The sequence below is a fragment of the Rhea americana genome, unplaced genomic scaffold (genome assembly GCF_003343005.1).
Source record: "Rhea americana isolate MKP2758 unplaced genomic scaffold, rheAme1 scaffold_320, whole genome shotgun sequence".
NCBI classification, from domain to species: domain Eukaryota; kingdom Metazoa; phylum Chordata; class Aves; order Rheiformes; family Rheidae; genus Rhea; species Rhea americana.
In genome coordinates this window covers 259491-275184 of record NW_028186447.1, presented here as the reverse complement: position 1 = coordinate 275184, position 15694 = coordinate 259491, and the positions used below count along the sequence as shown (strand labels likewise).

The 15694-nt window shown below is 37.9% G+C and overlaps 1 protein-coding gene across 3 annotated transcripts in view; it reads left to right on the top strand.

Annotated features, from left to right (window-relative positions):
- The window catches only part of NFIB (nuclear factor I B), a 174394-nt gene that overhangs the window by 155139 nt on the left and 3561 nt on the right, over positions 1 to 15694 (top strand). For 2 of the 3 annotated variants that reach the window (XM_085310586.1, XM_085310587.1), the window contains exons 11-12: positions 1847 to 1935; positions 12750 to 15694. The exon at positions 12750 to 15694 is cut by the window's right edge and continues 3561 nt beyond it. In XM_085310586.1, the coding sequence (XP_085166712.1) occupies positions 1847 to 1935; positions 12750 to 12879 (219 nt within the window). In that variant the 3' untranslated portion in view covers positions 12880 to 15694. The remainder of the gene's footprint in view (positions 1 to 1846; positions 1936 to 12749) is intronic. The other variant, XM_085310588.1, reaches the window with a different exon arrangement.

Here is a 15694-nt window from a genome sequence, read left to right as displayed (position 1 = left end):
GTATAAAATTGTATTTGTTGTACAAACTATGGGAAGAGTATTACTGTTGAGTGTAATAGCTGATTTATTAATATGTAATGTATCAACCTGTATTGTTTCCCCTAAATTGCAAGTGCAGTCAGGTTCTACTGCAAAGTAAATGCTTGCCAGATTTTTGAGTTAAATCTAAGTGCATCAAATCATTCGGTAGCATTAAGTTTAGGATTCTAGCATTTGTTTTGCTCGGCCAAAGAGTATTTATTTTTAAATTTTACACTTTTTTAAAAAAAATTTAGGTCTTATATTTCAGCTGAAAGTGAGTTTTATAATTATAAGGCCTTAAAATACACTTCTGCAATGAAAATGATGACACATTCTTAAAGATTATAGCAGAAATACAGCTACTGCACACTGAGTAACTGAGCTGATACATTTTTCTATGTCTTCAGTTAAAATCGGATTTACCGTACCATTTTATAAAGTGACTGTACAAAGTATTTTCTTACCCTTCTCTTTAAACATCTAATGTGTTCTTCACAGTTACCTCTAGCAAACTTTTAGACTGTGTGTTTCCTTTTCTGSTTAATTTCATGTGGTTTAGTCATGCTTTTAGTGGCCTTTAGAAGTTCCCTTCGAGTTCTTTAGATAACAAACAAGAAACAATCCCTATGAAAACATCAGAGACTAACATTTCCATTTCTCAGACCTTAACAGCAGGAAGCTTATGAGTATAACAGCCACACAGGGTCAGATTTGCAATATTGTCTTGTCCTGACCATATGTATATGTACAGGAAAAGACTGTAATTAATTGTGCTCCTGTGAAAATAATTTATTTTAGTTTGCTTGCTGTAGCCTGTGCACCGTGAAGACTGTGAATATGCATAGAGAAAGCTGAATTGTGTTGAATGCAATTAAACTCAGCAACAGTTATTTTCAATTCAGAGTGCTCTATCATACATGATGGTACAGTGATTTATATGTAGCATGGCTATACAGAGACTGAAATGTATGCTTTTTATATGTTTTCTTCACAAGCCAGATAAGTTTACTTTCTTAAAAATAAGCAGTATATCTTTTCAATAAATCTGCTAGCACCATAAGGCAGCTGTTAAACAAACAGAGCTATATAGGGTTACTTGAACAATCTGTGAAGGCAGAACTGATGATCTGAGGATCTGGGAAGAATTTGTTTCAGCTTACATTTAATACATTCCTTATTATATTAAAATGTAATAAAATATTTTAAATGCTATTATTCCAAGTCTAGAACAAGATTAGATTATTTTATCACCTCTTGCTAAGTAAAACCACTCTCAGTAACACCAAATTAATAAACTTCAATTACAAAATTCCTTTACCCTTCTTAAATAGYAAGATAAGGCCATACAGTTTGTGTAATTCAAGCAATTTTTCTATAAATTGCATGTCGTCTGTGTTTCACCAAATGCATGCTTTGAGATATTGATTATATTTGACTTTAACTTAATACACATTATTTAGAGCATTGCTTATAGAATACAGCATTTTGATTTTCTTTCTTAAAATATTTCACTATTGAATATTAACATTTTCTTTTATTCCAGCTCCGTTTGTAATCTAATAATGGCTAATTGTTATGTGCTAAACACTAGTTACTCTTTTATGCTTTATTAATAGAGGAGCATATTAAAGTGGCATTATCTTAAGCAAATCTGTAGGCACTTATTTTTCATTAAGTTATTTTTGTTTGTTTGTTTTCTTTTTTAAAATTACTTCTTTGGAAAGTAAGGCTTTTGCCATGTACAGTACTAGTTTGCATGTATTCATTTAAATACTAAAAACTGTAGTACTCGATCCATATCTGACTGCTAGGTTTCAATTGACAGCTGAGGATTTGTGACTGGACCGTGAATCAAAACAGCAGGCATTTATACCCCAGTGCCAGTGAGGATACATTGGGAATTACTTGGCAAAGGTAACATTTTAATTATTTCCACCCGCTACACTACATCTAAAAAAGTTACATTGAGCTACAGTATCTGTTTTAGCAGCCCTGTTAAGGAATATATGTTAGCATTTGAACAAAACATGTACATCTCTTGAATAGACATTCAGATGATCTTTGATTTTAGGCTTAAAGAATGAAATTATGAAATTGTGGTTTTTAGAGTTTACAGTCATATTTCTCGGTGATCAGTTGTTACTACAAAGAAAAGATGGTGTTAATAAAAAGATATAGGTGAGTAAAATTTCTGAGGTGGTGGTGTTTTGGGCAATGATAATCATAATAATCATACTATCTATAGAAACACTTATCACTAATCAGCTGGTGTAGATTTAGGTCACTAACATGTACATGAAGGTGAGATACAAACCATCTCCTTCTCCTTTTTAAAGTAAATGACAAAATAATTAGGACTGGATCTTCACAAAAGACAATTCCTTTTTTTTATGCAAGAAAAGCTTTAGGTTTTGGTACAATAATCAATTATACATTACTATCTTTTACCTCTTTTTTGTCATCAGTTATGGTAATAGTAGGGGTGTGTGTGTCTGCATAGGTGTATAAATAAATAGGCATTATTAGGTGGTACATCAGTCTTTCAGTTCTTTGACCTGCAGGGTTCTCGGTAACACTCAGCACCTAGTGGGGATTGTACGTGTAAAGTAAAGGCTGCAGATCACGACCCCAACAAATGAAGCATTAGCTATTTGGTCCCTCAGAATAATTTTAAATACTTCTTGGACATTTGTGTACACATGAGAGTGCAGTTACTTCTAGATAGGCTGTGTAAGTATGTATGTACATGTGAGTGTGAATATATGAAATCTTTGCAAAAAGCTTTTTAATGTGCTATACTGTACTGTGGATTGCTAGAAGGTTTGAGGCTTTTGGRTACTGACTCAGAGGCCTAATTATGGAATTTGAAATTAAGTATTGTTTACAAAACCGAAGTTTAAATACTGTGAACATTGTTATTTTACTGACGTGTCAATGGTGACTTACTTACTAAACTGCACACACTTTCTGCATTATCTGTGTAATAATATTGAAAATCTGGAGTAATTCTGGTGAAAACTCACAGTGTAGTCCCTTCCCCCATCATAGATTAAATGATACAATGGAAGATTAGCTAATGGATTCACTTCAGCTCCTCAAGGGCTGTGATTCACATTATAAATCCCCATCATGCAGTAACTGGCACAGATTTCAATATACTACTAAGAGTCCAAACTGAGCTAATGTAGCGCAGAGGGAGTGATTTATTCTCCCACTACAAAGGATGTTACTTTCCCAGCACGCTGACATGAGTTAGTAAATTATCTCACAACTGCCCATCCTTGAATAGTTTAAATCAGTCATCACTCTGCACCCCTCTTTAAAGCATTGCCTACTTACACTGGTTGAAGTGCTGAACCAAGGTTTGTTGAATTTTGTTTTTTAGTACCATCACACGTGATCATTAGGTGTAAATTTTGAAAAGAAAGGGGGGAAGATGATTTCCTACTGATGACCAAGGAACATCTGATGATGAATGCAGGAATGTTGCATGATCCTCCCACCTTTATATGCAAAACTGCTCAGATGCTATCTGCCTACTTGACCCTACCTGTACGTCAGTGCTGCTGGGTGTGCTTGCACCTGTACTATTCCAAGGGTGTCTGCTGACCACGTCTAGACCATACACGCACAGGCTTTGAGGACAAAGAAGTGTTATCGTAATTCTCCCTAAGTAGATGGCTTTTACAATCTGGCCCTTGAAGTATAGCATTCTTCTTCAAATATCCGTGTAAGTGAGGATCTAAGAACAAAAATGATTCAAGTGTAGATTAATGAGTAGTKAGCCTTTGTAACACTAAAAGGAAGAATGTATTCTGGAAAGGAATTGTTGCTGTTGGAAAAAAAAAAAGAAAGAAAAAAGACATATTATTGTTCAGAAAGTCAATTTTTCTACTGCAAAACTATTTTATAAATTTATTCCTGCAAAGTATGCATTAGGATGCTGCTCAGTTTCATTTTTTAAAGCAGGATTTTGCAATTATGTTAAGCATACTGATTTTCCAGAAATTTTGACCTGAAGAAGGTCAAAGAGTTGGCAATGCCTGAATACTACCTGTCCAGTCTGTACAGAAATCAGGTAACGGAGGCGACCGAGATGAAAGCTTTCTCTTGGGGCATTACCAGTGACCTATACCCCGAAGGCTTGGGAAGAGAGAAAGATGATAAAAACAGTTGGGGTTTTTTTGTCGATTTTCTTATTAGTAACTCCCTACCTTGCTTGACAAGAAAAGTAGTATCTATATTTCAAAGTAAACTTGCTGGGCCTTTCTTTCCATATGAAATTATTTACCTATTTTCACTTGCAGTCCTGGATACAGGACAGTGGTGATGTACTTGCAAAAGAATGGGCAGTGGCTGAAAGAGAATTTGAATAAAATAAAATAAATCCCCTTTGGTGCACCATTTTATTCCAAAATGAAACAGTTGTAATAGACAATTATATTAAAAGCTAGCTGAATACTTTTCTTAGTTGGTGTCTTTAGAGGAAATACTTTTACAAAATACCCTGTGAACATCCTAAAAATGAGAAAGAAATCCTATTCATTTGGTAAGATACTTGGAAGTAATTTTTGTTCGATTCCTAGTTCTCTGACTATCTAGAAGTAAATTTGTAATTGCTTATTTGTAACATTTATGGTATATATTTTACTATATCTGCTGAACTCTGAACAACATTTAAGCATATCACTAGAATTAAGGTCTCAGATGCTACAGGACTGCCTAAGTCAATTTTTGCTATACAGGTGAAAGAGATACCCAGAACCTACTAAATATACATATATACATATATATATATATATATAATTGCATATCTGCAATTTTGTGATAAGTTTATATTCCTAGAAACAGAAGGTGAGGGCTGTGTGAATTAGTAAGGCTCGATAAGGAAAACACAGTCTGAGGCGCCATGTGAGAGCTAGGATGTAGGCAAGAAGTGAACTTAAGACATGAGTGAGAGAAAGTGGGGGGGAGGGGGCAGAGTCTCATCCAAGAGCTTGAGACAAGGTCTCAAGTGGTCTGTTACTCTGTGGATATTAATTAATTCCAATGGGACAACTTACAAGGGACTGCATGACCGAACTCTTTTATAGCATATTGAGTATTTCAAAGTCTTTCACAAACTGTAAACAAATTTTCAATACCAAACTGTACATTTTAACTCAGATTTTCTTAAATAGTTTTTTATTATTAACTATTTTTTAAACAATCTTACTTTGTTAGTTTTGTGAGTTAACTGCTACTTTAATGTTACATTGACACTACCCAGGCAAAAATGTGCTAGGTTAGCATTTCCTGCCTTCAGTCTGTTATCTTGACACATAGGGACAGTACAACAGCTGGTTTGTTCCTGGAGCTCCTGAGGGGACTTTTATTCTCAGAGCTGAATTTCCTTCTCAGCTTTAGCTGTAGGGGTGTTCACATGTTCAATTTGCAAGCAGCACTTTTTCCCCAGCACCACTCTGGGGTTATGATAATAGTGCTGATAATGCAGTCAAATGGAATAATCTCTGCTTTGTGAAAGGAGTAGGGGGGAGAGTGAAAATTGGTAAGAATTGCTTTTGTATCACAGGTCCTTGCATATGTTTTGAATCTGTCAAAAACAACCAAAGTAACACATTCAACAGCTTTGCTTTTGGCACACATGTTTTGGCAAATGCAAACACCTGTTAGAGCAATGGTTCTCCCTGCCTTCTCCCCCACCCCTCCCACCCTGCCCTCCCTGGCCTCTGTTCTGTAGCGTTTAAGAAGAAAAGTATCAATTCAGGCATTGAAGTTTAAGAGCAGAAATGCCAACTTTCCTGATGGTAAAAGTATTCACAAAAGGAAAACCTTGTCTTTATCAATTTGAGTTGCTATCGCTAATAGTTTCACCCAACCCTGTAATACAGAAAGATGCACAGAACATTATGTTTCCTCTCCATCTAGGCAAACGTCTTCAGAACACTTCCTAAGAAATTAATTGTATTCAAGCCAGACTTGCATGCTGCCATCCCACAGGAAATGGGTCAGCAATCCATTAAGATGCCATTAGATAATCTAATTTGGAACTTAATCTCTAAATTAACCATGCTCCATACTTGAAGCATACTTGAGAGAAAGAAAAAAAGTTTATGTTTGAATCGATAGGGGAGCCGAAGCGTGAAGAAGGCTGTTTGTTTTTTCTGTAGCTGTGGTCACGTCTCAAGCTGTCTGGTAACCAGGAGAAACCAGACATGATGTAATTCCAGATTGAACTTGAACTTCAGGGACTTAGAATGGGGGAATAATGAACCATAGGAATCAATAATGTCCATTTTCCACATGATTATGTTTGGAGCTTTAAGTTAACCTTTATGGGAGAGGCAGCAAAAACTGCAGTGTGACCAAAATGAGATGATCCTGAAGCAAGATGTTAGAGTAAAGAAAACAACTTCAGTTTTCTGAGCAGCACTGCGGATTCCAGCAGGATTAGAAAGTTCCCGCTCTGCAGTAAACTGGTTGCCTGTTCTGAGCACTCTTTGTTCACTTAGGTAGGACAAACTTAATCTTAAGTTTCCTGTCAGATGATTTTTGGCAGCACTGCTAGGGAAGGAGGAGCATATTGCAGAGAATTCCCAAGTGTAAATTTTATCTTTAACCCCTTGGTTACTCCAGATTTCTGCTTCTGGATCATCTTACCTCCAAATGTTCTTCTGAAGCAATAAAAATACACTTTATTTTTTTTTTCTGCAGCTAGGATTATCTGCATTTAATTATGCAGATAAAGTATACAGATAAGTGAACATTTAATTTTTTTAAAGTGGTAAGATACAGAAATTAACAAATTGCAGTTGGGAATTAAAAAATCTGGGAAAAACATGTAAATGCTGCTTTGATTAAGTTTACAAATATGTCTGCTGGCAATTTTTGAAGAGAGAGTCACCATAGATTTGGAGGGGGAAAAAAGTAGTTTGGACATTTAAGGGAGGCCCTTTCCTTTGCACATCCCCACAGCTGTCTTCTCCTTGGACCATCACTGTACTCGTAGTTGTATTGTTATTTATTTGTTTCAGTAAGCTTATTTGAAAGAGCAGAGGCTGTTTCTCGTAGGCGACATAAGTCGCTCAAGCACTCACTCTCCATGGTTTGGCTCTATAGGAGCGGAGTGTCCCCTCGGTTGCTGCGCTCCGTGTGCATGCATGTGTTTGCACACCTCCTTCAGCCCCAGCCTTGCTCCAAACACACATGCACAAGTGCTCCAGAGCACAGAATGGGCACACAGCTTTTCTCTGGGCCCTATTTCTGCTGTGGACTTACTTTATGGACTTACTTTAATATCAGGCAGCTGTGTGGCCTCTCCCTGACCCTTCTTTACATTTTTTGTCACTCTGTCTCTGCAGGAAGAGACAGCATCACAACAGCAGAATCCCCCTTTCCCTCCTCCAGGCATAAGTCAGAAGGTCTTCACCTCCTCCATTTGCTAGACAGATGGTATGTGCCCAACTAAACTGTGGAAATCTTCCTAAGTTAAGCAGGGATATACTTAATATGATATCTCTTGAAATAAAAACCCACCTTGGAGGTGACGTTTGGCAGATGTTTAGCTGCAGATACTAGTGTAGCGTAGAGAGTAGCAGAAGTATTGCATTAAGTAGATGTTGAGGGATGGTTATTCTTTCAGCAGAAATGTGTGAGTTGAAATTTGTCTAGGGCACAGAGGTTAGCACAACTGCTCTTCCAAAGTTCATACGATTGCCACAATTTGAAATGGTAGCGTTCCCTGTATTTCTGTGGGGGAGCACTTGCTTAATATAGATTTAGAATAACCTTACTTGGTAACTCACTTGTGACATTTCTGTCAACATCAAAGGCATTTCTACCTCTTTCAGCCAAAGATTGGTCTGGCATGTTGTGGTTTACCTTGGGTTAGCTGGTATGTTCATGCAAATGCCAGTAAGGTTGCAAGAGGAAAATACTGTTTTAGGAGACTGCTGTTTTAGTAGGAGACTTTCCTCTCTGGATGATGCAATACTCTTTATAGACTTTTGAAAATTTTGAAAATATATTAACTGGTGGAAAATAAGAATATTAAAATGCTTCCGAAGTCTAATTGGATTTATTCTTTATTGTATTTGTTTTTTAAACTTTATTATTGTCTTTATATGATTATAATCTCGAAAGTGGACTATATATGCCTTTAATACTGGTACTGCTAGTGGTCCATTCCAGTAATATTTTAATCAGAGCTTCTTGAAAGAGCAATTATTATCTTTAGAAGGAACTCTTGGCAGAAACCTTGATTGAATTAGCATGTTAAAGCTGTAACAGAGAATGTTAACCCTCTAGGATACTTGCAGAGTTTTTCTTTGCTGTTTTAATACATTTGAATGGATAAACAAACTATTTGCTGTGGATAGACAAAGGAATGGTGCCTGTATAGCACTTCTGATACTGATAAGCTAGATATGGTGAGAGAACACTGCCTCTGCTAGTAAAATTACTCTGAGGTATAAGGCTTCAGGAAGGTGGTCTTGTGAGCCAGTCTCTCTCGCAAGGGCTACTGGTCCGAATCTCACAGGTAACTGCAAGCACTGTCTGATGGTGATTTTCTTGTAATTTTGTTCAAGACATAATCACAAGGTTTGTGGTGTTGGGGGAGAGATCTCATTTTATGTCCAAGTGACAAGTGTATACAAGTGTATAGTAGAATACTATAACCTCAGTCAGCCCAAGGCTCCACAGATTTCTTCAGGAGAAATGAGCTGAGGAGTGCAGTAGACACTTTTTTCCCAATCATACATACAGTACTTCTTTTGTCTGGAGGAACAGATATTTATCTGGAGGGCAGATGCATGTCCCTTTAGCTTCCGCTGGGACAGCCAGCTCCCACCTGCACCGGGCAGCAGCAGAGCTTGGGCACACCTTGCTCTTCCCCTGTGTTGTGGCACCCAGTGAACAAAGAAAAGGTCTCTGCAACCAAGGGCTGAAAGCTTACCTGGGCCTTACACAGGCCACCAAACAGTGTGGTGAAGGAAACAAACCAGAGTTTGTTTTGTAGTTAGCATTAACCGGTGATTTTGCTAGGCAGCTCTGTGGAGAAATCACAGATGTTTTTTGTGGTAGAAACTCAGCTGTCATGTTCTTACAGAAAATCGCTTCAGAGCAAGTTCGAGAAAACTGACAGAGAATATTGATCTCCTATGCTGTCAGTCTGGCTCGCATGATGGGTGCTAGCCTTGTCTTCAGTTGCACACGAAAGCCCTGGGGAACTGCAAAGGAGGGAGTGGCTCATATGGCAATTGAACGTTAAGCTAAATTTACTATAACTTTTATGGGAATTTTTTTGTGGGAATGTGAGATAGACAACTGTATATTTGCAGCTTAGCAAAGCCTGAGTTACACTTCTGGTTATTCTTTGCCTCACTGCAGTTTTCAGAGCACTAAGCCRTGATTAGTGCTTCATTGTACTGTTTATATCAATAGTTTTAGTTGGTGTTTCCTCCTCAATTTGCACTAAGTACTTGCTGGTGGTACCAGGACTGAGGTGTCCCAGGATGCAATTTCATCAAAAAGCAATTTGATAATTCCTGAAGTTTAGTCCCTAAAATGCAGTCTGAGCTCATCACGCTTTGAAAATCCTGTCCTTCCTTGCTGTGGGTGAGACCTAGCTGCTGCCCAGTGGGCGAGCGTAGGTCAGAGACATCGGGACACCTGAGGAGCGGCTCCTTTTGCAAACACAGCGCAGGAACGGCGTGTCCGTGCATCAGCGCCGCGGGGGCGMAGGCGGGCTCACCGTTACCTCCAGCGGCTGGAAGGCAGCCCCGTAGCAACCATCAGTGTCCCCCAGTGCTTGACCCGTGTGCCACGAGTAAGAGACTTGTAAAACTCGTTTGGGATCTGCGTAGCATTGACATAGGAGATTTATTCCTCCCTGAGGATTCATAAGCAGCATAGACAAATTTATTGCACACTACATTTTTGTCATGGCCATAATATAAGATGGCAGGTTTGAAAGGTTTAAATAAACATCTATATTAAATTTGTTAGTCATATGGCAATGACAGTCCTATTAGTCACTTACTACAATTTATTTTTATTGAGCACTTTCCGAAATATCAAGAACTCTGTCTCCTCTATGTGAAGTACTGGATAAAAAAGCTGTTACAAATAGTAATTTGTTCTTTATCAGCGTTAACTGGTTTCCCTTATCCACTGTAGACATTAGAAGGTTGTCAACTTTAAAACAAAAAAAAAAACCACATAAACATCCAGCCACTGAAGTGCACTGTAATTCTCCAGAAAGATAATCTGAAGGCAGTATATCTAGCCTTTGCAACAAAAAATGTTTTAACACGTAATACTGTGTTAATCTGACACAAAATTTACATTCGTTTAGTTATTGTTATATTTTATGTAAAGTGGCTAAATACTGTAAATCCTGTCTAACAGGACGGTAAAGCACTGTATACTGTAAGGCATGTATTCAGGCAGCTTTTAAACAAACAAGTCTGCTTTTTGTTTTGTTCTGTTTTCCTTTATTCCTATTTCCTATTTTTACAAAGCGCTATACTTGGAAATGATTTCTGTTGTTGCTGTTATTTCATAATTTACTTCTTAGCATCACTAAAATCCAAAGAGATAGGAACCAGAAATACCTTTTCAAACATGAATTGTGAGGGAAGATGAAGAATGAGTTGGAACAATAAAGTCTCTCAGATGTTCTGATATAGAACATGTTTTTTAGAACCATAATCTTTTCATCAGATCATATTGGACAAATCTGTCATGCATAAATGGGTTTAAGTCTTTGCAGTTACTTTAACATTTGTTATAGAAATGCGGAGTTTGAATTTAAAAAAGGTATTTTTTCAACAACAAAAACTATTGCATTTGGAACAGTCAACTAGATTGTTTTTAATCTTTAATCAAACAGATTAGCTGATCTTATATTTTGAAAATACAGCCAGCATTTTGTTAAAGGATTAAAAAAATGGATTTTCAGAAAATCTTCAAGAATATGCCCAATTGAAAAGAAAAGCTATCGAATATTATTGTTACTGCAGACATATTAAAGACATCTTAGGGAATCCATCCTTTTTATAATTCCTTGAGGATAAAATCAGTTCTGCACCCTTCAAAGTTTGGCCATGACTGAGACAGGCAGGGCTGCCAGTTTTCCACATTTTGGTATGTAAAGCAAAATAGTAAATGAAGAGATTTAGAAAGGTGAAGAATATTGAACATCAGTAGATGACAGAAACTATTGCCATTAATTTTAGTATGAATCACCTGAGGAACATGATTACTGGATTTTACAAAATAAGTTGATTCCTCTCTTCAGCATTCACACAGTAGCAACTCAAAGGATTACATAAACCTGCCAAGCAAGTGTAATTATCATATATAAATTTAAAGTAGTTAAAAAGGGTCTGTCTTCCTCTTAATGCCTGCTGCTAGCATTACCCAGAAGTGTACAGGCTCATCCTTGGAGAGGGTATTACAGAGGGGTGACCAAAGAAACAGAAGAAAGAAAACTTGCAGTGTCCTGCCCTCACAAAAATATGATGTCAGCATTTTCAGATTTTAAAGGTGTTACCATCTAAYCCCAATGCGTATTTCCAAGAAAGGAGCTGTGTTTGTACACGTGTCTGGTGTAGAGAAACACTCGATGCGACACAATGTGAAGGAAGCAAGTGTTTGCACACTGTGTGTCCAGTTTTGTTTTTCCTTGTTTGGTAATGATTGCTGACATAATGATGCCGTTTTCCTTCTGAATAAATTTGACCAGACTTTCTCAAAAGCCCATTATTTCTGAGTTGCCAGAAACACATCTAAGTAAAAGGCTGCTCAGGGTCTGCTCTGGCTACCGAATAAAGGCAGCTCAGGCCTTCTTTCTTCAAGTGCCCATCTTGCAAATGCTTAATAGTGGGTACAGTACCTACTACTAGTGAGTACTTGGTAAAAATGTGAGTGTCATTGGGACTTAGACGCATCAGGGACATAGGTGCTTTTGAAATGGTGATTCAAGTTTCTTTGAAAAGGTTTCCTTTCTCATAATTTGGTTGAAAAATGTGTGATACTCATTGCTACCACTGACAGCAATTGTATACATGACTGGGTTCTGTATTATCCTGTGCTATTTTTCCAAAAATATCTAGAAAAGAAAAAAAAAGATTTTTTTCCCCAAATATTAAAGCTCTTMTAGTCCAAGCTGTCTATTCTACAGGGAACTTGTGCACTTTGGGGCACAGTTTGTGATCTGAGGATAAACTGCTGGTATGCAAGAGTAGAAAAATGCACAGAGAACTTAAACACTGAACCTTTATTTTGTCTTCTTGAAAGAGCAGTCTAACTTGCACACTGTAATGAATCTCGTTAGCTCTTAAACAATATCTGTGGTTCCATGTGGTGTCACATACATGGTTTGGCTGTATCTCCTCTGCTCACTTGCCTCTGGAGTTTTTTCATAGCTAAACAAGCAATTTAGTGTAAGATAATAGTAACACTACTTGCAATTGAGATATTGACAAAATTACCTTTCTTCAAGTAAGTTATGCTTTTGCAAAGAAAATTCTGTATAGTTGAAGTTCAACTGATGTTCACAAATATGGTTTCTTATTTTATCTTAAGTAGTGCTGTTTATAGTGACTATTGCTTGAYTCATTCAAATTCATCGTGTTCAGTTTTTTGCAAGATGCTTAACTAGTGTTTCATTTTCTCTCTCTCTCCCCTTGTCTCTTTCCTCCCCCCTCCCCATTTTTCAACAGTCCTGGTACCTGGGCTAGCTTGGTTCCTTTTCAAGTATCAAATAGGACACCGATCCTGCCGACAAATGTCCCAAATTATGGTTTGAACATAATTGGAGAGCCTTTCCTTCAAGCAGAAACAAGCAACTGAGGGAAAAAAAAANAAAAAAAAAAAAGAAAAAAGAAAGGAAGAAAGGATGAGAAACGAAACTGAAGAAAGAAGAAAAATAGACCAGCAATTGCAGCACTTACAATCACTAATTCCCTTACGATTGAAACTGTAATGACATAATAGAGGGTCGATGGTATTTCACTGATGGGTAGAATGCAGCCGCTGCTAAGTAGCCTTTGTTATATGAAGTCTGCTGGGAAATAGATGTTCTGTCTCTGACAATATATTTTAACTGACTTTCTAGATGCCTTAATATTTGCATGATAAGCTAGTTTTATTGGTTTAGTATTCTTGTTGTTTACGCATGGGATCACTGTTCCTGGTTATCTCACAAAACAAAGGCTAGGCGGCAGCAGCGGCGCTGCAGGAGGGCAAGGGCCGTGAGCCAGCCATTTGCTCAACACTCTGATTTCTAGACGTTTTAAGAATAAGCTCTGTAGCCTTTAGTTATCAGTGTGGATTTATTAAACTCTGGCCCTTCACCAAGCCTTTTCTAGTGTGTTACCCGGTTTGGAATTTTCAAAGTCAGTATGAACACACGGGCTTTATGGAAGAAATGCCTCTATGTAGGTAAAAGTGTTATCTCCTCATGCAACAGTAAAAACAGAAAGAAAAAACCTAAACATTTTCCCCGCTGAAGAAACACTTATAGAGGCAAGTGCAATTTAAAAACCGTATCTAAGGGGTCATCATTATAAGTCCTTCAGCCCTTGGACTCTAAATTGAGGGGATTAAAAAAAGAATGAAAAATTACTTGGAACAAATTTATTCTTCCTCTCAGTTTTTGAGGGCATTAAAAGGCATTAAATCAAGACAAATCATGTCCTTGAGAAGAAGAAATCAATGGAAACACAGCATTTATGTTGGTTAGCTGCTGCCTCCAGAGAGGGGTAGGATTTATTTATTTAAAGTTATGGTTGCATCAAGAACCCATAGGTTTTACCTCTGGTTCTGTAAAATCTGCATCACAGAGACAAAGAGACGGGCAAATCCATGCCACAAGGGCAAAGCTTACCGTTTACAAACTGGGAATACCAGGATGGGGATACGTTATATTTAAAACAATGCACTCTTAAAGTAGGTCTAATCACAGGGTGCTGAAAACTTGCATGGTGCTTTCAGAAATTAGCCTTGTTCAACAAATTTCACATAATGACAGATATATAATGTGCATGGGCAGACAAATTTTGCCTCTACGTCTCTTTAAAAAAATAATCAGTTAAAATACTCTTTCCAGTAATCCTAATTTGCACGAAGATATAATGTCCACATTACGTGCCTTGCCTTGAAATCTAAAAAACGGAAAAAAACAAAAAAACAAAAAACACAAAAAAATTGACATCACTACACTTGTTTTGCTGCATTTATTATCATTTTAAATCTTTACCATTTTTATGACAAAATATTTTGTACTCCAGATGGGAAAAAGTGTGACATCATGGATTTTTTAGACAGTTATACCTTTATCTCACATTTATAAAGCATATCATGGCTGTGTATAGTTGCCGCTTAAAAATTGTAATCGACCAGCAATATTTTCAGTATTTTGGTGTTTTTTCTATTAACCTTTCATGTTTTTCATCTTCCAATTAATATTTGGGGGGAGGGGGTTCAAATTTATACGAATTATGCAATACCAAGTTTTGCCTATGTAGGTAGTGCTTTTAGCTGTATTGGTTATTATAGGTAAGTACACAGATTTAAAAGAAAAAAAAGAGTAACGTATGCTTTTTCTGTTTGTTTTAATTGACCAAAGTGGGTACTGCTATTTTTGCAGTGTGATGAGGTCCTTTTGTGTACTGAGAGATGGACGGGGATTTTTTTTTATACATATATATATATTCAGGGGTGGGTGGGGATGATTTTTAACACTTTACAGTGTAGCTGTGAAGCAGTGCACCCTTAGCCAGGCAAGGGCTGCAAAGCGACTGTTCTGCCTACTGTGACAAACTTTCAAATCGGTTCCCTCTTTTTAACTTCCCACCTGGGGTGCAAGCTGAAATCATTTCTGGATTTAAAAAATAAATAATGAATTCTGTTGGAGGCAGACTTGACTTGAGGAAATTGTTTTACTTTATTTTTTTTTATGAGAGAGAGAGAGAGAGAGAGAGATACCAAGACGCACAGTGAAACGAAGCCTTTTCCATTCTGGCAAAGACACTGCATCCTAAAGTATCCGTTTTAGAAGATGTTTTCAGCTCAGAATGACAAAGATGTTTGCTTTGTCTAGGAAATGCACACACAGGGACAAAATCTTTGCTGGCCTAACTCCATTGATTCTAGTTGACTCCGGAGTTGTTCCTGCAGAGAATTTGACTCCTTTAGTCTACACGACTGCTAAATATCCTTCTTTTCATCAGTGTCAAACTTTTTTTGGGGATAATGGGGGTTTTTAACAGCGTGTGAGTTGCAGCCTTCTGCCTTTCATGGCGCCTTGGCAGGCAGCAGGTCAGACAGAAGGCTGCAGACTGTGGTGTGAACGGAGCTTTTGAGCGTGCGGACTTAGGTGGGGATGTAAATAAAAGTTTATTTCTAGTACAGTCAGAACTTGCTGGTTAGCAGTGGGCCAGTGGCTGGAGACCCTCTGCACCCCGGGGATGCCCGTTCTGCGCCGCTCAGCGTCGGGTGCATTTTCCCCTCTAAGCGCTKCCCTTCCTCTGGGCGCGGGCGAAAGTGGGTGCAGACCTGTGAGAGCAGGGCTCCCTGTGGGACAACGCAGCCCCCGTGGCTGTGCCTACRCTTCAGAGGTGTCCTGGGAGCCTCCCGCCGAAGCGTGGCCCTGGCCCTGGGACCT